This window comes from Mastigoproctus giganteus, chromosome 9, assembly GCF_048544385.1.
Source record: "Mastigoproctus giganteus isolate SK-2022 chromosome 9, ASM4854438v1, whole genome shotgun sequence".
Lineage (NCBI taxonomy): Eukaryota > Metazoa > Arthropoda > Arachnida > Uropygi > Thelyphonidae > Mastigoproctus > Mastigoproctus giganteus.
Window position 1 is genome coordinate 199,194,972 of NC_143583.1, and position 23,556 is coordinate 199,218,527.

The 23,556-nt window shown below is 36.5% G+C and overlaps 1 protein-coding gene across 2 annotated transcripts in view; it reads right to left on the reverse strand.

Moving 5' to 3' along the window:
- Cse1 (chromosome segregation 1) overlaps positions 1–23,556 on the reverse strand; it is a 441,978-nt gene that overhangs the window by 304,973 nt on the left and 113,449 nt on the right. For both annotated transcript variants that reach the window (XM_090381796.1, XM_090381797.1), the window contains exon 8: positions 5,356–5,448. In XM_090381796.1, the coding sequence (XP_090237922.1) occupies positions 5,356–5,448 (93 nt within the window). The remainder of the gene's footprint in view (positions 1–5,355; positions 5,449–23,556) is intronic.

Sequence of the window (23,556 nt, forward strand, 5' to 3'; positions counted from 1 at the left end):
CATGAACAACTCCTTTCCCCATTCTTTGCTCTCTTAGTCAGTTCTTTCTCATACTTAGCCTTAGCCTCACTAACCTTATTTGCAGTACTATTTAAAGATCAACTTGTAGCTGTCATAGCCTTCAGTACTTTTCATCACTCTGTAACTTTCTCATACTATCCTTTTCTCTCTATTCGACTGGCCAGCTCCGTATTCATTCATCTCAGCATCCTCTTCATGCTATATTTTCTGAATGGTATATGTGTTGGTGGCTTCTGTGATTATAGTTGTTGTTGTTATTTGGTTTTTAGGAGCATTAGCAACTAAGGCCATATTGCTCCGGGATATTGTTGTTGTTGTTGTGCTTGGATTTTTCTGGTGCAAAGGCTACTTAGGTCATATTGCACCTATCATAGTAGTTAGTACTAATTTTATTGGCTTCTATGGGAACAGTTAGAAATGGTTATATAAACCTATTCATTTTAGAAAAAGAAAGAATTCTGTAAGGTTTGAATTTTCGCCTATGATATGGCTAAGTGACAATTCCTGTAAGTTTGAGAGAGAAGTGAATGAAATTAGACGGGAGTTGTTATACAAGATGCATTCCAGGAGTATGTGTTTTATTGTTAGTGGCTTGTGGCAATGTGAACACTGTAGAGGGTCATTACCTGATAACAGAAATAGATGGGTCAAATGGGTGTGGCCTATTCGGGCTCTGGCCAGGACAACCTCTTCTTGTCTGTTTGTACGAAAATTGGAGGCCCATAATTGCGGTATAGGTTTAATTTCAAGGAGTTTGTTGTGCATGTGCGTTTGCCACTGTAGTTTCCATCGTTCCTTACATATATTTCGTATATGTAATTTGTAATCCCTGAACGGGACCAGAAAATTCATTGGGGATGTGCTGGATGGATGCTTGGCAGCATCATCTGCAACTTCGTTTCCCGGTATTCCAGTATGGCCTGGGATCCAGCAGAAGACAACATTTTGCCGATGATCTCGGAGACGAATCAATTCTGATCTGATTAGCTGATGAGTAGATGGGGAAATCTTTTGCATTGCTAATAGGGCACTTTGCAAGTCTGTGTAGATTATACTCTTTTTGATTGAGAGATGGGAAATGTTTTCCAGAGCAAGTTTTATGGCATATAATTCAGTGGTGTAACTGCTGCATTCTGTCGGAAGTGACACGGAAGTGATAGTGTCATGGAATACCACTGCTGCACCTGATCCATTCTCAGACTTTGAGCCGTCAGTATATATTTTCGCAAAGTCGGGATAACTTTGTAAATGTGCAGTGTGGAGCTGCTGGATGTTAATACCCGTTAAAGAGTGTTTCCCCCATTGGTGGAAATAATAGTCACAACATGGCATGATGACAGACCATGGAGGAACTTGATCTGTAGGTTCTTGGTGGACTTTGAGTTGTATATTCCAGTTTTCTGCTAGTTCCATTAATCTAATACCTGCAGGCCTAGTTGCTTGTGGTTTGTTTTTATAAAACATCGTGAGTGGCGGATCATTAAATATTGACCAATTAGGATGGGTCGACTGACTTTGGATCTTGGTTGAGTAGTTCAATAATAACATCTTTCTTCTTATGTTTAGAGGAGCTTCGTAGGCTTCTACATAGAGACTTTGCACTGGAGATGTTCTGAACGCACCTAGAGCTATTCTTAGAGCTGAATGTTGAATAGGGTTGAGACGAGATAAGACACTTTCCCTAGCAGAATCAAAGACAGATGCGCCATAGTCCAGACGAGATCTAATTATGGATCTATATAAATGAAGCAGGGTGTAGCGATCTGCTCCCCAGGTTGTTGCTGATAAGGCTCTGAGTATGTTCATTTTCTTTTGGCAAGCTGTCCGGAGATGTTCAATGTGTTTTTGGTAATTTAACTTACTGTCAAAAATTAAGCCAAGCAGACGAATACTATTTGCTATTGGAATAAGATGGTTATCTAATTGGAGTTCAGGATCAGGATGCATTTTACGTATGGTACAGAAATGAATGGCAGTAGATTTCTGGCTGGATAGTCTGTAACCGTTTTGTGTCATCCAAATCTGGATCTGATTTATTGATATCTGCAATTGTCTCTCAATGTAGTTCATGTTTTGAGAGTGACAGGAGATTGTGAGATCATCGGCATAAAGATATGAGTCCACTGTTTTCGGAATAAGTTCAGTTAAGTGGTTAATTCTAATTGCGAATAGAGTGGCGCTCAGAACGGACCCTTGAGGGACTCCTCCTTCCTGAACAAAGTTTTTAGAGAGAATTCCTTGGTAACGAACTTGAAAGGATCTTTGTTCTAAGAAATTTTTGATGAAATATGGAAAATTTCCTCTCAGGCCAAGAGAATGTAGATCCTTTAAAATGCCGAAACGCCAAGTGGTGTCAAAGGCTTTCTCAATATCCAGACAGACCATAACGAGATGCTCCTTTTTGATGAATGCATTTCTGATGTTTGCTTCGGCTTTAATCATAAGGTCCAATGATGATCGATTTTTTCTGAAACCAAATTGATTGTTATTGATTAAGTTTTGGGACTCAAGATACCAAGTCAGACGGTGGTGAATCATTTTTTCGAGGGTTTTGCTCAGACAGCTGGTAAGTGAAATTGGTCTGTAGTTTTGAGGAACAGAATAGTCTTTACCAGGTTTTGGGATAGCCAGAACGTAGGAATGACGCCAGGAGCTTGGGTATGTATGTTCAGTGAATATTCGATTGAGGAAGAACAGCAGTGATGACTGTGACTTTGTATTTAAATTTTTGAGCATTATATAAAATATCCCATCAGGGCCAGCAGCGCTGTTCCTTGTGTTGGTAAGAGAATGCTGAAGTTCAACCATGGTAAATGGTTGATTATATTTTAGTGCACATCTGTCAGTGAAATTCAGTTTGGATTTTTCAGTTACACCTTTAATTTTTTGAAACGATTGGTCATAAGAAGTTGAGGAGGACAACTGGGAAAATACGGATCCTAGTGCATTTGCGATTTCTGCAGGAGTAGAGAGTTCCTGTCCATTCCAGTTAATTAGTGGAGTAGATGTTGGAGGAATTTTGCCATTTAACAATTTTATCTTATTCCAGATCAGTCTGATGTCTGTATTTTTATTAACTGAGGAAACGAATTTAATCCAAGATTCTTTTTTTGCTTTCCGTCTGATATAACGGGCTCTTGCTCTAAGTCGCTTATAATTAATAAGATTGGAAGTGGTTGGATGTTTGTGGAATTGATTCCAAGCTTTGTTTTTCTCTTTTTTTGCATTGTTGCACTCTTCATTCCACCAATAATTTAATTTTCGCCTTTTCCTGACTTGGTATTGTGGAATTGCAGCGGTTGCAGCTGTTAGAATTTGGTTTGTTATATGTTCAGTAACATGGTTGATAGAAGAGCACTGTATGATATGGTTGTCGAACGAGACAAGCGTGCTATATTTTATCCAGTCAGCCTCCGGGATATGCGGTGGTCATTCCCTGACCTTTCCGCATCCTCCGTATTTGGTGGTGATGGGCTCGAACCCCGGTCTAATCAAGAAGCGTGTGCTACGCACTGCTGCTCCTTCCCACCTGGCTACGGAGGCGCCATATTTTGTAGTGTTTGGAAGTCTAATTCTTATTGTTTCTGAGCATTCTTAAACAATTATCCACCAGATTCATAATACTGTTTAAAGAGAAGCTATTAGACAACTTAAGCACCCTGGTTGGTACTGAATATAGGAATAACCATAACACTTTATGGTTACTATTATATTCTGGTTTATCAAAAATAACTATGCGGTCACCCCTCAAAAATAATTTTTTGAGGTGACCGCTTTTGCTTTACCGTTTCTTTAGTCGTCCTTAACTTTTTAATGTTACTCATTTGGTAATGGGTAATACTAGGCTGTGTACTTATCATATGTCTATAACTGCATAAGCTTCATGCACTGATCTTTTTTTTACAGGGTAATCATTTAATTTAATTTGCATTTCTGTAATGCTATCTCTTATGGGATATTGTTTTTCCTTAAGTCTAAAACATAAAATTAATGTTCTTGTTTATATTATTGCATGATCACCAGGTTAGAGGACTTTATAATAAATCATGAATATAATGGTTAATCACATTTATCAGTCACACAGGATTAAATCACGTGTGCTATTGCAGCCTATGTGGAGGCAGAAGGAGTGATTCTGTAGTTCCGTGTGAACCTGCATCATAATCGTCCTCCTCCTTTTTCTTGTGTTCTCTCTATTACTGCTTGCATAGCATTTAATGATTACAGTATTTGGTTGTAATGTGCAAAGGTTATCTAATCTAAAGGAGACAGAGACATCTAATTTTTTTTAATAAAAGATTACTGGTTATGGGTTTGTTGGAACAGACTTTTGTCACAAAATATTTTCAACAGAATGAGTTTTACTGTAGAAAAACAAGTCTGATTAATAACAAATTGATATTTTTTTATAAATGGTATTAGAAAAGATACAAGTAAACTTTGGTATAACCCAGTGAGTGAAACATTTTTTTCAAGAAACTAATATGAAGCTTAGTAGCAAAGACTTTCATATTAATTTTAAATATTTGAATATATTATCTGAACTGGGCATCCATGTGGAGAAGACAACCAAATTTCACTGTATATAAATTAGTGACAAGTGGCACTGTGTCACTCATTTATGTAGTGAGATTAGTATATATAGTGAGTGAGAATTTGTGTAGTTGTGTGTTAACATGTCAAGTTCAACAGTGTGTAATGTGTTGTCACTATCTGAGAATGAAACCATACCAGTTACAACTCATACAGAAGCTGTCAATCAACGACAAAACCAAGAGCACGGCACTGCTCTTTAGTGCAGATTCAAGAGCATGATTACAATTTTATGATTATGCTGCCATCTACTACTGTATGCAATTTTCTGATTGGCAAATAAAATAACGGAGAGACTCTGGTTCATTTCAAGTCCCTTCACAAGTGAAATAATTTTGATATTTTCATCAATATGTATGTGTGTATTCTCGGGAAGATGCTTAGTCATACAAGATTTTTAAAATCAAACTATGCTAGATGTCACTTACCAGCTGACAACACTTAAATCCCAGAATTTCTTCCGAACACACATTAAGAATAGGTGGTTGGTGGTTTATGGTTACCACCTTACCTTACAAGGGTGTCAACAATGGACACCCCTACTTTATAGTATCCAAAATAAATATCATTGTGCAGCATTTAAAATATTACTTAAATTGATAACATTAGATTAGATTACTATTACCTTCATTTCCTGATAACATTAGATTACTATTACCTTCATTTCCTGATTTGTCAAATTTTAAATAAATATAGAACACACTTATGACACTACATACTAACTTTTTAACAGAAACAAACCTCTGTTTGTAAGAATTTATTATCCACAGTCAACAGTTCCAAAAAGTGTCTCATCCAAATATCCATATGATCTTCAAAAAATTCAGGTAAGTCCTATTAAAAAAATTATTAAAATAAAAGCTTAATTTTTTATTATACATCATAAACTGGAAAAATATATTTTATAATAGATATTTTAGTTATTATACACTAATAAAACTATTCAGCAATACCAGGCAAAGGTTGATTGCATTGATGGTGACAATGGAGATGATTGATGGAGAGAGAGAGAGAGAGCGAGCTGAACTTGTGATTCTTAAAAGAGTACAAAGGCAGAAGGGAGAAATGAGCAACCTGTAAAAGTCAATAACAGTACTTGTTTTCCTGAAATACTGAATTAGATTGAAACTGCAAAACCCAGTTATAGCAATGTTTCTCTGAGTAGGAATCAGGAATGGGCTTAAAAACTTTCAAAGAATCTACTAAATAGCTAAAATTACGGTGCCGATCTGACTTTTCCTTCTATGGTGTTGCCTGAACAGACAAAACACACATCCTTTTACATAAATAAGAAAAATAATGTTTATCTGAATATGGCATGATGTTCAATAGCTGAGAGGACAGCTATTGAAGGCTACAATCACTTATGTAGTCACAAAATATCTTGATAGACTAGAAACAGATTGTAATGATGAATACTTTGAATAAATGTGAAGAGCAAGTGAGATTATATCTCTCATTTAATTATGATATATTGAGAACAGCTGTCTTTAGTTTAGTGGTTAGTTACGTTTGAATAATGCTAACTATGCATTGTACCAAGAGCTGCATAACTCACAATTTTTTAAAAATCATGTGTAGAAATTGGAATTTCTCTTTCATTGCTTCCTGTATTATAACCAATGACCCAAGTCAGGAAATATCCACACTGCATTACACTTTGGGTGTGTTCAGTTATTGAATAAAGTACTTCAAGGCTTTTGACACTATTGCACATGAAAGACTACTGTACAAATTGGAACAGTATGGTATTAAGGGTAAGTTGCTACAATGGATAAAGGGTGGTAATCAATGGATGCTGCTCTTCGTGGACTAATGTTATTAGTAGAGTCCCCTAGGGTTCGGTGTTGGGCCCACTGTTTTTTTGTATATTTATCAATGATATTGATGAATATATCATTGACAAATCAGGCTTACTGTCGAAGTTTGCAGATGATACAAAGGTTGGTAGGGCTGTTAATGACAGTAATGGCAGTGTGCTACTGCAACAGGATCTAGAAAATTTGAGCAGATGGGCTGAGAAGTGGCAAGTGAAGTTTAACATTCACAAATACAAAGTGCTGCATATGGGTAGAAGTAACCCCGGAGAAATGTACTAACCGTGTGGTACTACACTTAGAGTGGTAGAAAATGAAAAAGACCTAGGAGTAATTGTTCAGTCAAATATGAAGTTTTCTGAGCAGTGCAAACAGGCTGCCAGAGCAAGTCATGTGGTATTGTCAATGATATACAGGAATTTTGCTAGTAGGGAAAAGGAGGGGGTTATCCCTTTGTATAAGGCAATGGTCAGGCCAAACCTTGGGTATTGTGTACAGGTCTGGAGGCCTTATTGTGATTGGTGAGGGGAATGAAGGAGTCCTCTTGGCAAGAAAGGCTTAAGTTCTGCAAACTGCAGTGGCTGGAGACTAGGCACCTGCGAGGTGATCTGATTGAGGTGTATAAGGCCTTGAATAGGTTGAGCACGCTGAATTCTGATGGGACTCTTCTGCTTGCTCAGATTACAAACCTGAGGAGGCATAAATTCAAATTGACAGTTGTAGAATAGATTGCAGAAATTTGCCTTTAGTCAGCGGGTGATTAATTGGCATTATTGATCATATAGTAAAGCAAAGTGTACGCACAACAAAAAAAATGACCCAAATTTTTTGCTTAGTGCCGATGAATTGAGGAGTTTTATTGTTTAGTGGTTATCACAAACTTCCTCAAGAGGACATGTACTGGGAACAAGCCCCGGATGCTGGTATACCTTTAGTATACAATGCGATGCCAAGAAGACAATCCAAAGAAATAAAAATGTATGTCCATTTTGTGGACAATTCATGCCTTGATATAAACAACAAAATGTTCAAAATAGGACCATATTTTGATATGCTAAAGCAAAACTTTTTAAAATTTGGCGTGATTCACGTCCATTTATCAATAGATGAAATGATGATTCGATATTATGGACAACATTCTGCAAAAATGTTTATGCGTGGAAAACCAATCAAATTTGGTTACAAACTCTAGTGTTTATGTAGTTCAAGCGGCTATTTATATAATTTTGAAACATATTGTGGCAAAAGTGAGAAAATGGAGGGACCATTGGGAGTTCGAGCTATTACAAACCTAATTTCATCAATACCTGCTGACCAATATGAAAAACATGAACTGTTTTTCGACAATTTTTTCACCAGCCATGAAATAATGTACCACCTTAGAGAGCTGAGAATGAAAGCAACCGGAACAGTCCAAGAAAACCGAACACAAAAATGTCCTTTGATTTCTAGCAAGCAAATGGAAAAAGAGAAGGATCAGGGCTATTTTGATTATATATTTGACCAATCAAATGAAGTACTTGTGCTAAAATGGAATGATAATAAACTGGTTTCACTTGCCACTAATTACAGTTGCATTGAGCTAATTACAGTTGCATTAGGACAAACTAGACGTTACTCCCGTAAAGACAGAAAGCAAATTCAAATTCCTATACCAAAGGTCATACAAGAATATAATTCACATATGGGTGGAGTGGACATGTTAGATAAGCAAGTTTCACTTTATAGAATCAGAATTCGTTCAAAAAAATGGTGGTGGCCATTATTCACACAACTCCTAGATATATGCATTGTCAACACTTGGAGATGGTATCAAATTACAAACTCTCAAGAAAATGTATCGCTTCTGGATGTACGCAGGAAAGTAGTGTTGGCCTACCTTTCTAAAACAACTTCTTCTGCTTCAAAAAGGCCGGGTCCACAAATGTCTAAACTTCTAGGAGGATGAGTGAGCTTGGACGTGAGATTTGATGGCAATGGACATTTGGTAGTTCCAATAATGACACAACGAAGATGTGCTTTATGTGGTAAAAAAACAAAGAGACTTTGTAACAAATGTGATGTACCCCTACATGACATATGTTTTGTTCCCTTTCACACAAAATGACTTTTTTATTATTATATGTTTGATACATACTTTGAAGAAGGAGACAGCAGTCTCCAAAAGCTTCAGGTTTTATCACTTTTAATCCAGTTTATTTTAGATAATTTTATTGCTTCGGTATATTTTTAACTATATTTTTAACGTTTTATCGTAGTTTATTTTATCGTAATTTATTGTAATATTTTAGTCTTCCGATAGTGTATCACATTATTTTATTATTTTTATAGTAAAAATTTTTTATTCCTTGGCTGGTGTTTGTCTTTAATTATTGCAGTAACCACATTTGGTTAGGTCCACCTTCACACGGGAGATCTCATTACACCTAATTGTATCAGTGCTGGAATGGCTCCAAGCCCTGGAGCCATTCCAGCACTGATAGGGTGCGGGCAGTGCTATTGAGATGACTTGGTGCGTGGCCGGATCTGTAGTTAGTGAACTGACCGCACCACATAGGTTTGCGCTATACTGAAGTCTCTAGATGTGGGCCTATGCGATGCACTAGGACATCCAGGAATGGGAGTGCATCGTTGACCTCTAACTCTATAGTGAACACGATGAAATTAGATTGCGCCAGAAGGCTCCTCGAGAATGGCTTAAGCCTCCAATCCAGGACATCACTATCCACTGATGACATCTGTACTGCCCTCAACATATGCTTATCAAGCAGCATCTTCACTTTTGAGGATTCAGTCTATCAGCAGGTACATGGCACTGCTATGAGTGCCCCTGTTAGTTCCGTAGTAGCCAACATCACCATGGAAGATCTGGAGGAGCAGATACACTGGAACCCACCTACACCTATTACAACATGGTGTAGATATGTTGACGATATTTTTACTGTAATACCACGTGGCTCTGAAACAGCACTACTGGAATACCTCAACTCCCTATCTAATTTCATCAAGTTCACTTATGGAGTTAGAGGTCAACGATGTGCTCCCGTTCCTAGATGTCCTAGTGCATCGCATAGGCCCACATCTAGAGACTTCAGTATACCGCAAACCTATGTGGTGCGGTCAATTCACAAACTACAGATCCGGCCACGCACCAAGTCATCTCAATAGCACTGCCCACACCCTATTCTCCAGAGCTTGAAGCCATTCCAGAACTGATACAATTAGGTGTAACAAGATCTCCGGTGTGAAGGCGGACCTAACTAAATGTGGTTATCCATCCCATGTGCCTAGCAATCCTGAATCACAAAAACTCACATCCCACCCTAGACCACCGAACCAAGACAGTATATCGTCCGCCTACATTCCCTATTATCCAGGCGTGTCAGGACGGATCTCGAAGGTCCTTAGAAATTGCAACATCAAATGCGTGCAGTTACCCTGCAGGAACCTACGTTCACTTGTCTCCAGTGTGAAGACCCCTGTTACACCTGTCTTATGCAGCAATGTAGTATATCGCATCACCTGTAGAGACTGTGACAGTTGCTACATAGGAGAAACATCAAGGCATCTCCAAGATCGCCTTACAGAACATGACAGAGCAATCCGGCTTGCTGAAACTGACCAGTCCGCAGTCGCGGAACATTTTTGGGCCACCAACCACAATCTTGATCTCAAACGTGACTTTGAAGTAGCAGACCACTCACGACACTTTCGCCATCGCCTATGGCTAGAGTCACTTAACAGATTAAACAATCCAAAGGCAATAAACCACCACAAAGGCATATGTCTACAACCCATCCTAGAGACAACTGTTTTAATGCTAGATGATCAGTGGAGTAAAAGCAGCGCACGTCCGTGCAACAACAATGGCACATGATTAACGTGCCTCACTCAGCTCATTGCACTTATCCGTTGTATTTTTGTATTTGAATTTCAGTTGATGAAGAGACACGCCAGTCTCGAAAGCTACTGCCTGTTAGTATATATTTGTATTTTTACATTAAACTGGATTTATAATTTATACGTGTATGTTACTTTTTTTCTGTAACCAGGGAGTTTTTTGAATAAAATTTTTTTACAATGTCTTCATTTGAATGCTTTTAGCTGATATTAAGCGAGAAAATGGCGTTTTTCTTTTAAATTCAATTATGGCTGGTAATGGGTTAAGGGGTTGTGAGTGCAGAGGAAAATGAAGTTTGGTACAAAAGACCCTAAAAATGCTTTAAATGAGCATACAATTTTAAGAAAGACAGAAACTATTGTTCCAACTTACAGTAACATATCTGTAGTGGAAACTGGCCAGACTATGAAACCAGAATTGGGATTAAAACATTCCCAGGTAGCAATAGAAGAAACACTAAAATTTTATATCAAGTAAAGTTTTTTCTTCGTGTGTGTGTGTGTGTGTGTGTGTGTGTGTGTGTGTGTGTGTGTACTTCTTTGTATATGTGGGGATAATGAATATGAATTGGACATAAAACCCGCCCAGAATCAACAGAATATATGCAGATAATATGGTGCTGATTCTTCAACTAACATCTAAACATCCAAAACACAACTTGATTCATATACAATATAGATGAATAGTTAAAAGTAATGAAACAAGAAAAGAACTAAACCTTCCAAAAACTTCCTAAGGGCATCTCACAAATATTTTTTAGTCCTTATCTCAATGAGATTCATTTCTGTCCAATTTGCTAAGCCCACTTATTTTTCTGGGAAAATCTCAATTATCAGTTGTCTCATCCTCTACCTCATTTGTCATGATTAGTCACTCTGTACTGTGCTTCCTTCCACTTTACAAATGACAATTATGCACATTTCCCCTGATATTCACTGTCAGAGACCTCTTGATCTAGATTTTTCCCCCCTCCTCAGGCTCAAAATCACTTTAACCCATTTTGTCAAATTCATTTGTTGTCTCTACTGTACTGTAGTCTATCTCTCTTGGTCATCCCAACCATTCACCTAACACTCTTGATGTTTCCCTCACCAACACCACTTCAGATTTGGTGAGAGGTTGTTGCATCTGATCTGTGGTAGTGCAAGTAAGATGACTTGTAAATTCAGGATTTCCTGCGATTTTTTTTTTAAACAATGTTGTGATTTGTTATAAGGGAATAGGTTTCTAAAATTAAATAAGTTGTTTAATAATCTTATTTAATTTTTTAATTACCTAAATATTTAGAAAGGGATTTAACATAAAGTTGGCCATTGCTACCACATATATCACACAGCATTTAAGGGGCAGCTGGAATTTCTAAGCAGGAACAGCATAAATGTAATTCTAAAATATTTTCTTTCATGTGATTCTGCAGTTGCATAACACCATTTTGCATGGTTTTCAATATTTGTAAACTGACATGCTTTTTTTGAAATCAATGTTTTTTATGTTGATTTCATAAATGTTATTAATTTTTTTCTATTAAGTAATATTTTTTCGCAGATCACTTAAGTTCATGTCATTGGTTGTATTATTGAATGTAGTAAGTTAGGAGTAAATGTTGGGAATTTGTAAACTAAATTTCCACATGTTGGCAACACTGCCCTCAATCATCTGTTTCTTGACATTGAGAGCTCCGTCTAGCAGTGTTTATCAGTGTGAGTTTAGTTTATTTTTTGTGGATAGTTTATTCTTTAATGAGTTTTTTATACTCGTCAAAGAAAAGGCTCAAATGTTTACTCCACAATGTAAAAATAAGAAGTCAATTCTAGTAACTCACTCTGTGCATTTAAAAGAAACATATGAGAACTTGAAGAAGTTGTTGACAAATATTAAGTATTAAGAACATGGTTGGTTGGTCTTTGCCATCTTTAAAGATAGGCATGTTATTTGGACAGCACTGCCTACACAAAAATGCCTTGCTTTTTGTGTGAATAGGTTAGTCATGCAAAGGAGTAAGCACTGGGATGTCAAGGTCTGGCCAGAGAAGGGCAGTTTGTTGCCTTGATCAAAGATCATATTCCTAAAAACACAGTTAAGATCTAAGAACATAGTTTGATGAAACAGTTTGCGAAGATTTACCTCAGGAAGGTCCCTGCTTCAACTATCTTTATACTAAATTTCCATCGATCACCCAAGAGAAGCTAAAACAAAGTATTTTTGTTGGAACTCAAATTTTCAAACTAATGGGGTGGACTGATATTTTGAGGAAACTATGAACAAAAGAGAAAAACAGGCATGGATTAGCTTCAGGTCTGTTGCTGAAAATTTCTCAGAGAACAAGAATGATCTATACAGGTATTCAGTTGAAAATATGTTGGCAAATTTAAGAAGATGGGCTACATCATGAGTGTTAAGGTCCATCAACTACTTCCCAGAAAATCTAGAAGTGTTAGTGAGGAACAGGGTGAAAGGACATTAAAAATATGGAGATTCACTAGGACATTAAAAATATGGAGATTAGGTACCAAGGGAGGCCGAATGCCAACATGATAGCTGACTATTGCAGATGCTGAAGAATTCTTTTTAATTGGTAAGGTAATAAAAATGTAAATCTATGTTTTATATCTTTACTTTTATAGCCTATGGACTTTAAAGTAGAAGGATGTGCAAGAATATCAAAGAAAAGAAAATTTGACCGAGATCAGTTTTTAAAATGAGAGGCGAGTATTTATCGGACTTTTTACCATATTGCCCTTTTTAAAAATAGTTTTCAACATGTATGTAAATATAAAAGTCTGGTAAAAGCAGCATTTTGTTATAATTTCAGTGCACAATATTCTGCCAAAATTAATAAAGATTTGTGAAAAATTATATTTTCTTTCATGATTTTTGAAGAAACCCAAAGTAATGGAAACAAATGGAAGTCATTTTTGAAATCAGCATTAGAAAATGATTCATAAATAACTATTTCTGAGAAAACATCAGTGAATTTTTTCAAAATGCAGAGTAGCGTAATAATTAGTTTGAAGGGTTCATAAATTTTACATTAAACAACATGCCCAGAGCAGTGAGGTTGCCTTGGCTCAGGGGAGACATGCAAAAGTAGTTCTCCTACAATTCAATACCTTATTGTAAGCAGGGCCACCATGACCCTATGTGCCGCCAGTAAGCGAAATCAAATTTGCCGCCCCAAAATATTTGGATTAAAAAATAAAATAAGTAGTAAATAAAATAGTATTCATTTATTGAAAATGAAAAGAAAAACAACAAACAAAAGATAACAACAAAATCATTCTGAAATTCTGAAAATAAACTTTACATTCTAAATCACAGCAATCATACTCTATCACAATAATAAAATAAAAGTAAAATTATAATTTTAAAAAAAATTATACAAATTTATGTTTCCTTGCTTTAAGAAATGCGAATTTATTAATTATTTCATTTATGTTTATTTTTTCCAAAAGGTCATTTTCTATTGAAATTATTACAAATTAGAAAGTCGTTGTTCAGACATTGTCGATCGTAAATAATTTTTGATTAATTTTAATTTTGAAAAACTCCATTCACCTGAGGTAACTGAAACTGGTAAAATTAGAAAAATTCTTAGTACAACTGCTACATTTGGAAAAGTATCTGTAAAATCGTTTTTAAAAATATGTTGTAACAATTCAAATGTGGTAATACAGTATTATCTTTAAGGATAGCAAAGAAGAATTTCTTCATACAGATTAAGGGTAGTGAAGAAGAATTTAAGATGCTTTAAATATGAATTATTTGTTTCATTCACTGTGTTTGGTTTTTTGTCTAACCTGCTGTTTGCTCACTCTCATAACCCAGAATCTGGAAATTACGAATGTCAGAGGCCCAATTACAATCAGAATTTGTGAAGCTAATAATTATAGAACAATTTTATCAAGTAGGGAATTTGTTTACAGCATTGAGTGCACCTTCACAGGGTTCTCTGTGTATGCCATATTTGGAAAAACCACATCTACATGCACAGACCTGTAGATCTGTGCATGTAGATGTGGTTTTTCCAAATGTGGTGTTTCCAAAGTTCGTTGCTCAAATTAACACAGACCAGGCCAGATGGCCATTCAGGTGGCCTGAGTTACATACACACGCTCCAGTTTGACTGCATAAACTTGGCCTGTGCAGGCAAGCCAGAGTGTTTGTAGGTACTCTAATGCATACGAAATTGGTAGTATTACAGCCAAATTTGAATCCTCTAAAACTGCAAATAACAGAGCTTATATCACCAAACCAGCCTCCATGCTAATTATTCAGCCACAGAACTCAGTCAACATTCGCATTCATCACATAATAACACTCAAACAGATTCTGCAATAATATTAACAAAACTGAATTCCAGTAATAAATTATTATTAATACACAAAGCTTTAGCCATTGAATGATTTTCCAACTGAACCTTGCAGGATAACATATAAAATTTCTGGCGTGCGCTTGCTAACCATGCACCGCAGAAGCTAGAGTTAATTAAATGAACCAACTGATGACAGAACTGCAAAACTCCCAACGTTAGGACTCTTGGTTCTTCTCTTTCTTCCCCTCGAGGATTTTTTATATTTTTTAATTTCCCATTTTAATTTCTTCATTATATTTTAACCATACAGATTAGTGGGCAAGTTTCGTGATATTTATAAGCAATACTAAAAAATTGAAATCTTATAAGAATTGAAGCTATAAGCATGTGCTAACAAATAAGTTGCCCATGGTAATACAAAAACTACTTACCATGAGAAAAAATTAAAATATAGTATATAGCACGGTCAGTCCTTGTATAACACGCGTTTACACTACACAAATTCGATTATACATGATTTATAAATAGGGGAATGATGTCATATATAAAACGAACCGAATTCGCTTGGCGCCTTTGTGTTTACAAGAAATGGTAGTCGAAATCACCCAAACTGAAAGGAAAAGTTTTTGAAAATGTTTTTCATACGATTGAAGATTTCAGTGAAAGGGAACACATTTCACCATAATAACATAAAAACCACAATTGTAGCTCTCCGCATTATCCCAAATGCAATTAGATCGGGTTTACTACGCGTTTATAACAGATTCCACCAGCAGGAACGCAATTGGAAATTGTTTTTATTGTTTTAATGATCTCCAAAATGTGTTTTAATAAACTGTGAGCTAGCGTGAGAGGATAATAGTGGTTCTGTCTTTACTGCTTTGTTTAGCCAGTTGCTACACACATGCAGCTTTGTTTATGTGTATCGAGCATGCCTCCTCATTTTTGTCCTTTTTATACTGGAATTGTTTTATTCCCTAAAAATGAGTAAAATACTGAGAAAAGTGTGAAAAGAAAGCTTGCTGGTGAAGATACTACAGATTTGAAGAGAAAAAGAAAAGCACAATACTGAAAGGCTGTCAAAAATTCTTACTGTGGAAAACTCGTAGCAGCCTCACACCAGCCTCCGGCCGACCGGGATTTCTCCGTTAAGGCCAGTCCGTCTCTGTTGATAGAGGGAAAAAGCGAAATTATGAACAAAAGGAAAGAACATGTGATATTGCACGTATCGCTAAATAGAAAATTTCACTATAAAGAAGTTCGTTAATTAAACAGCGGTCCTACTTGTATATGTCAAAAGTTTTTTTGGCACCCTCTTAAACTGCCACCCGTAAGAGACGCTTACCTTGCCTACCCACTTGCGGCGGCCCTGATTGTAAGTGCTGTATGTGTGTGTGTTAAATATGCAGATCTGATTGTATCAGGACATAATGCCACAGGAGATGCCTGTGTATGCTGAGTGAGTGAGTGAGTGAGTGAGTGGGTGTGAGGTGGGGTGGGGTGAGTGAGTGAAGAAAATTAAACAGAAAATTTGGCATTTTATTGGAGAATTTGAGCACTTGACTAAAAGGGTCATTGCCCTCAAAAGAAATTAGGGGACTCATCAAGTATTTTACCTGTCCATGATAATGTTAAAGTCCACCCCCATGCAATTGACTGCATTGTAAGATCAGAATGCACTGGTCCCATAGAAGGTGTTATTCTTAGAGACTGTCAGGGAAATGGAAATATATTTTATGCAGTAAGGTTAGGTGGAACATGATGAGTGTCTCCCCCATGAGCAAATGTCAGTGATATTGCATTAAATTTTGGTACTAATGATATTAAGTACAGGCTTTTCTTAACAAGTATGTGGCGCCTCCGTAGCCAGGTGGGCAGGAGCAGCAGTGTGTGTAGCACACGCTTCTTGATTAGACTGGGGTTCGAGAACGTGACCACCAAATATGGAGGATGCTGCAAGGTCAGGGAATGACCACCGCATATCCCCAGAGCAATATAGCCCTAGTTGCTAATGCTCCTAAAAACCAAATAACAAACAAACATTAACAAGTATGACGCAATATTGAGAAAAAAGTTCAGAGTTAAGGCTAAATTTAAGTGTCTGTAATTTTTCCGAGACACAATAGGAGAGTTTTATGATGACAGCCTTTTCAGTCAATGCAGCCCTGAAGAAACTACAAAGCTCACAAAGTAGAATTTTTTTCTCAGCATAGACAGAGCTCATTAACAGATGGGAAGGTTTTAATAGAGATGGGATACATTTGAATAGAAGAGGTGCAAGCATATTTGCTGAATGCTATGGAGGCAGTGTTAGGCAGGAAGGAAAATTATTAGTTTGATAGAATACACAGACTCGGGTCTAGAAACCTCATTTTAGGGAGGATGCAGATCTATTGGAACAGGTGCAGAGATGAACAACAAAATTAATGATGGAAACAAATGGGTACTCTTATTATTAAGGCTTCAGTTCTGTAAATCGCAGCATCTGGAAACTAGGCATATGCAAGGAGGTCTAATTGAGGTGCACAAGGCTTTGAATGGACTGAGTAAGCTAAATGCTGATGGCATCTTTCCTCTTGCTCAGACAACAAACATAATTGGGTATAAATTTAAACCAAGGAAGGATTGTTGGGACAGATGTCGAGAAATCTGCTTTTAGCTAGAGGGTGATTGATTGAGGGAATAAATTTCCATCTGGCATTGTGGAAGTGGTTAGTTTGAGTAAATTTAGGAAAGAAGTAAACAAATTATCAGAGGGGATTGGACAGGTGATGTGGAATTTTTTTTTTTTTTTTTGACAGCCTTTTCAGTCAATGCAGCCCTGAAGAAACTACAAAGCTCACAAAGTAGAATTTTTTCCTCAGCATAGCCAGAGCTCATTAACAGATGGGAAGATTTTAATAGAGATGGGATACATTTGGATACATTTAGTAATTAACTAAACTGGTTAGGCAAAACTTCCCCCTCATGAACCCCTGCTGTGATAGATTTCTACATTTATAGATTCTGTCTATTCAAAAAGACAGTTTTAGATAATTTTCCTAATATCTCCTATTTTTAGCATTTTCATTCTATCTTATGCAACCTTTCTCTGAAATAAAAGTACTTGCCAATTTTTAAAGGAAATTAGTAAGTACAGTCAGTCCTCGTATAGCACGATAGTTGTGTTCCTAGAAACCCTCGTGCAATGCAAAATCGTGCAATATAAACAACAGGCCCTATGGGAAAAATAGGGTTAGGTGCCGACCACCCAAGATTGAACACACATTGGTAACCAAAACATTACCAAACACAAAAAATAATTGTAATAAAATACGTATTTTATAACGATTAAAATACGTAATAAAAAATAATATTATAATTTTTTATAATATTTTATTATTATTATATTATAATATAATAAATAATAAAAAATGTAAGTATTTTTTACGAATAAAATACGTATTTTATTACGACTATTACGTAATAAAATATTGCTTTTGCTTCTATCGTAAGCAAACTTGTTTTTGTTTGATTTTCTGTCCAAACAGATGACAGCCGTTCCATCTCTTCCAATTCTTTGTGCCTTAATCTAATGGATTTTAATTACCCTTTGAGTTGTTCCTGCTATGAAAGTTGTTTTTATTTTCTCTGCATTCTTTGTAATTCTCGGCGTTGCCTCATTTAGGTCTGTAGCACATGCAATATCACATGGTCTTTCATTTCGCTCAAAGCGTTTCACAGTTTCATATTTTTTCGCTATTGACAGTGGCAGACTGGCCATAAGCCTTACCGGGGAAAACCCCGGTGGCCGGTGTGATTTTGGCCATAAACGCTAGTGTGAGGACACTACAAATTTTCCCGGGTAAGAATTTTTGACCCAGTCCGCCTCTGTTTATCGATATTGCTTTTTTTTTTTTCTGTCTGAATCTGCAGTGTCTTCACCAGGACGCTTCCTTTTCACACCTTTTAAGTATTTTACTAATTTTTAGGGAATAAAGCAAAATTACAAAAGGAGGAGGCACGCTTGATACACATAAACAAAGCTGCACGCGTGTAGCGACTGAATAAACAACACCGTAAAGGCCGAGATACACTATTAACACCTCACATTTTACTAAAGCACATTTCTAGGGGTTACTACCGTAAAACAATAAAAACAATTTCCAGTTGCGTTTCTGTTAGTCGAATCTGTTATAAACTGGTAGTAAACTCGATCTAATTGCATTCGCGATAATACCGATAGCTGGAATTTTACGTTATTATGGTGAAATGTGTTTCCCCTTCACTGATATAAAACACATAAATACATTTTCAGAATCTCCTCTTCATTCCTATCGTGTTGCGTTCAGTTGGGGTGATTCCACGTTCGACTGCCATTTCTTGTAAACACAAAGGCGAATCGTGCATAAGCGAATTCGGTTCGTGTTATATAAGATATCGTTCCCCTATTTATAAATCGTGTATGATCGAATTCGTGTAATGTAAACACGTGTTATACGAGGACTGACTGTATATTATTTTTTTAGAAATGTTAGTTAAAGTGCCTATCGACAAACCCTAGCACCAAATGCCAAGGTCAAGGGTACTATGGAGACCAGAGGTTGGGAACTGCTGTATTAGACCAGTGGTCTCCAAACTTTTTTGGTCGTGTACCCTTATTTTACTTAAAAGGACTAGCATGCACCCTGAAAAAAAAAAAAAAAAAAAGAAATACAGTAATACCCCAAAGTTAAGCGATATGTGGGTCCAACGAAAATCGCTTAAGTCGAATTCGCGTAAGTCGGGGTACAACTTTGCATATAAATACACATAAATTTTGTTTAATTGGGATCAAGGACGAACAAAAACACTAGTTTAGAAGAAAAATATTTAATAAAATTGCAGTTCTTTATACATATTAATACAAAATATGTATTAAAAAAATAAATGAGTTACGTAAAAAAGTTATTTTGATGTCGATGGCTTCATAAAATCTAACAAATTCGTCTGACGACACAGCGCCTTCTTTTTTTCACGCAGATTTCTTCGTAGCAAGCTAATAATTTTTTTATTCCTTGCTTTGTAGCTATAACGCGTTCTTCGTTGGAGTCTATGCTTTCTAAAATTTTTAAGTCCTTTTCAATTGAACTGAGACCTTCTGTCAAGCTTGCAATTGTCATGTGCTTTTCTGGGGGAACTGAGTCTGAAGTGTCGGATATTTCAGTGATGTTTTGCTCATGCATCTCTATGAGCTCCTTCACTGTCAGCTTCTAACTATGCGAATCCAACAGCTCGTTGACATGATCACCACTGACTTCCAAATCTAACTGCCTAGCAAGATTAACAACTTCTTCTATCACATGAGCTACATGATCAGTTTCTGGGGTTGTTTTCTTTTTGTTTTTGAAAAAAAAAAAATGGACAAAATTTCTTCCAGACACCATTCAATGTTTTTTTGTGAATTTCAACCCAAGATTCTTCAGTGATTTTTAGGGCATCTAAAACATTGAATTGTTTCCAAAAGTCTTTAACAGATATCTCACTATTTACATCTCACGATGTAATTTCTGACAAAAGTTGAGCACGAATTCGAATGCACACACATAAATATGACAGATGGAATACAAATTCTTGTATATGTGTGCAGCTCATGCGGCAGCAAAGTTGAATTTTGTTCATTTTTAGCTCTCACTCTCCGCCGTCGCACCGTATATCGATAGCATATGAAAAACGACCTTGAAGAGAGTGGGCGGCAGTATTGCCAAACGAAAAAATCAAGAACCACATAACTCCAAGTTCGCGTAAGTCAAGGTATTACTGTATATAAATTTAATATATTTTTTATTTATAAATCATTTACATGGCGGCTTTATATCTAAAATCACAAATAATTTTAAAAGATCACAAATAAAAAAATACAAAACAAAATTAAATTGAAGTTCAAGTACAAAATGATAAGAAATCATTAATGTAACAAGTGTAGTAAATGTAATGCAATGCTATTTTAGTTTTATTTATAAATAATTTACATGGTAAGCATTATATCTAGATAAAATGTATTATACCTAGATTATATATCAGTTTGGAAAACATCCCTCACGATTTTATTGAGTATTATCTCACGCACCCGACTTTGGAGACCACTGTACTAGACAAGGGGCTTAGAGGGGAACAGGCATTCTGTGTGTTATCAGACACACAGTCTAAAACACTGATGGATCCAATATCTTTCTATTTCAGAAGATTTAGGAGAAGTCCAGTTGGCCTGCCTCCCTAAAATCCACTCATGCACACCTTCTCGATGGTAAGCCCTGTTACGTCACTTAGGTGGCAACGAACGTGTACAGTGGTTCTCTCCAAGATGCCTGGTCAGTGTGAAGAAGAAAAGGCCAAACCCTCCAGCACATGACAGCACAACAAAACAAATGGCCCTCAGTCTCCAGAGGCTTTCACTCTCCCTCTTATGGCAGCGAGAGGATCAGAGTGGAAGCAGAGGGTGCTAAGAATCTCTGGGTACGATCAAGCTGCCATGCACGGAAACTAAACTTGGACTGTTACAACGTAAGATCGCTCATTGGTGAAGACAGGATACTAGAGCTGGAAAAGGAATTAGAAAATGTAAATTGAAATATCATCGGTTTGTCTGAAACAAGAAGAAGAAATGAATCGCTTATAAGTTTATCAAGTGGAAATCTGCTGTACACCAATGGAAGCAGTGAAGGTGGAGTTGGCTTTCTGGTCCATAAAGATATAAAAAACAACATTTTGGAATTCAAAAGTACATCACCAAGGGTGTCAAGACTACTACTCAGGATTTCTAAGAAGTACAAGCTAAAGGTTATAAGGAGTTTTTTCTCGTGGCTGCAAAAATGGCCACGAGATTTAGCTGGTGGCCGCACAATTCCTTTTTTATTAAAAAATTTAATTTACCAATAACAATGATAGTTAGATGGAATTTATATGCATGTAACATAGGAATAATAATAAAATTCCTAAAGTGGTGGTAAAAACTATAACTAATAATAAGTTATGTAATTTAAGATTCTGTCCTGAAGTCAGCTGATAAATATATACATTGAGTTTTGTAGAACAATATCATATCACATAAAATTGTAACTGCTGTAATACTTTGCCATTAAACTGCAAATATCAAAACAAATTAAAAAATATTGGATGCGTGGTCAAACTCCATTATGCAGTACTTACGTTTCTAAATTTTCTTTTTCTATGTAACCAAATTATAAGAAGAAATAATTATAGAATCTTTATTATTAATTAGCATTAGCATTAGTTGAAGCATATGATGCAAGAAAGCAAGCTTATACAGCATCGGCCAAAAATAAAAAAAAAATCCCTTCCCATTTCAGCCATCCGTCACTCCAAATGTTTGTCTACTTCAGCCTTAGATTTATTTAAGCTATCAACTTCCACAGCGACAGATGGAATCCTGTTTCAGCAATCGACTACCCATTGCAATCATTAACGTAACAAGTGTAGTAAATGTAAAAGGCAAACATTTACTCTGGCTAAAGGCAAACCTCCACACATCTATTCTACAACTGTCTTTCCTCATGAATCTATGTCCCCCCTCAAGTTCTTAATCTGAGCAAACAAAGGTATCCCATCAGCTCTGAGCCTGCTCAAACAATTCAAGGCCTTGTACAGCTCAATCAGATAACCTTGCAGGTGCCTAAGTCTCCAGATGCTGCAACTTGCAGAAATTAAGCCTCTCTTGGTAAGAGCACCCCTTTATTCCTCTCACCAATCTTGTTGCCCTTCTCTGTACTCATTCTAGCAACTCTACATCCTTCTTAAAATGAGGTCTCCAGACCTGTACGCAGTACTCAAGGTGTGGCCTGACAATTGCCATATACAAAGGTATAATCACCTCCTTGTCTCTGCTAGCAAAATTCCTATATATATCATTGACAAAACTCCATGACCTTCTCTGGCAACCCATCTGCACTGCTAAGAGAACTTCATAACTGACTGCACAATTACCCCCATGTCTTTTTCATTCTCCACCTCCCTGATTGTAATACCACACAGTTGGTACATTTCTCTTGGGTTCATCATCAGCCATTTTCAATATACTGCAGGATGAAGGCCTCTCCAGCAACCTTCCAGTTCGTTCTGTTTTGTGCAATGGCCATCCATTTACTACCCACAAACTCATGAATTTCATCTGTCCATCTCTGTCGTTGTCTTCCAGGTTTTCTTCTAGCTCCTCTTGGATACCATTGTGTTATTCTCTTAGTCCATCTGTCATCATATCTTTGAGCTATGTGTCCTGCCCAAGATCATTTTAGTTCTTTAGTTTTGATAAGAATCTCCTCTACTTGAGTTTGCTGCCTAATCCATGTATTTCTCTTCTTATTTAACAGTCTGATTCCCAATATAATTTGTTCCATTACTCGCTGTGTAGTTCTCAGCTTTCTTCCATTCTTTTGGTGAGTGGCCAAGTTTCACTTCCATAGGTCATGGAGGGTAGTATAGATTGGTTCATTATTTTGTTTCAGACAAATTGGGATATTGCTCCTCAGCATGTGACTATATTTCCTGAATGCTATCCATTAAAAATTTATTCTTCTCTTGCCTTCCAGCCATTTATCATTATTACAGCTGATGACTTTTCCTAGATAAGTATGTGACTCCACCTTTTCAATTACTGCTCCTTCAATCATTATATCCCTTTGTATGGCATACTTGTTCATCATTACTTTTGTTTTAGCCATATTCATCTTTAGTCCAAAAGTCTTACTAACTCTGCATAACTGATTAAGATTTTCCTCTAATTCTTTGGGATCGTAGCTTATGACCAAAATGTCATCTGCAAAACATAAATGGTTTAGGTACTCTCCATTCACATTGACTTCTTTCTGCAACCAGTCTAATCTTCTGAAAGCTTCCTCAAGGGCAGCAGTAAACAACTTCGAAGATATTGTCTCCTT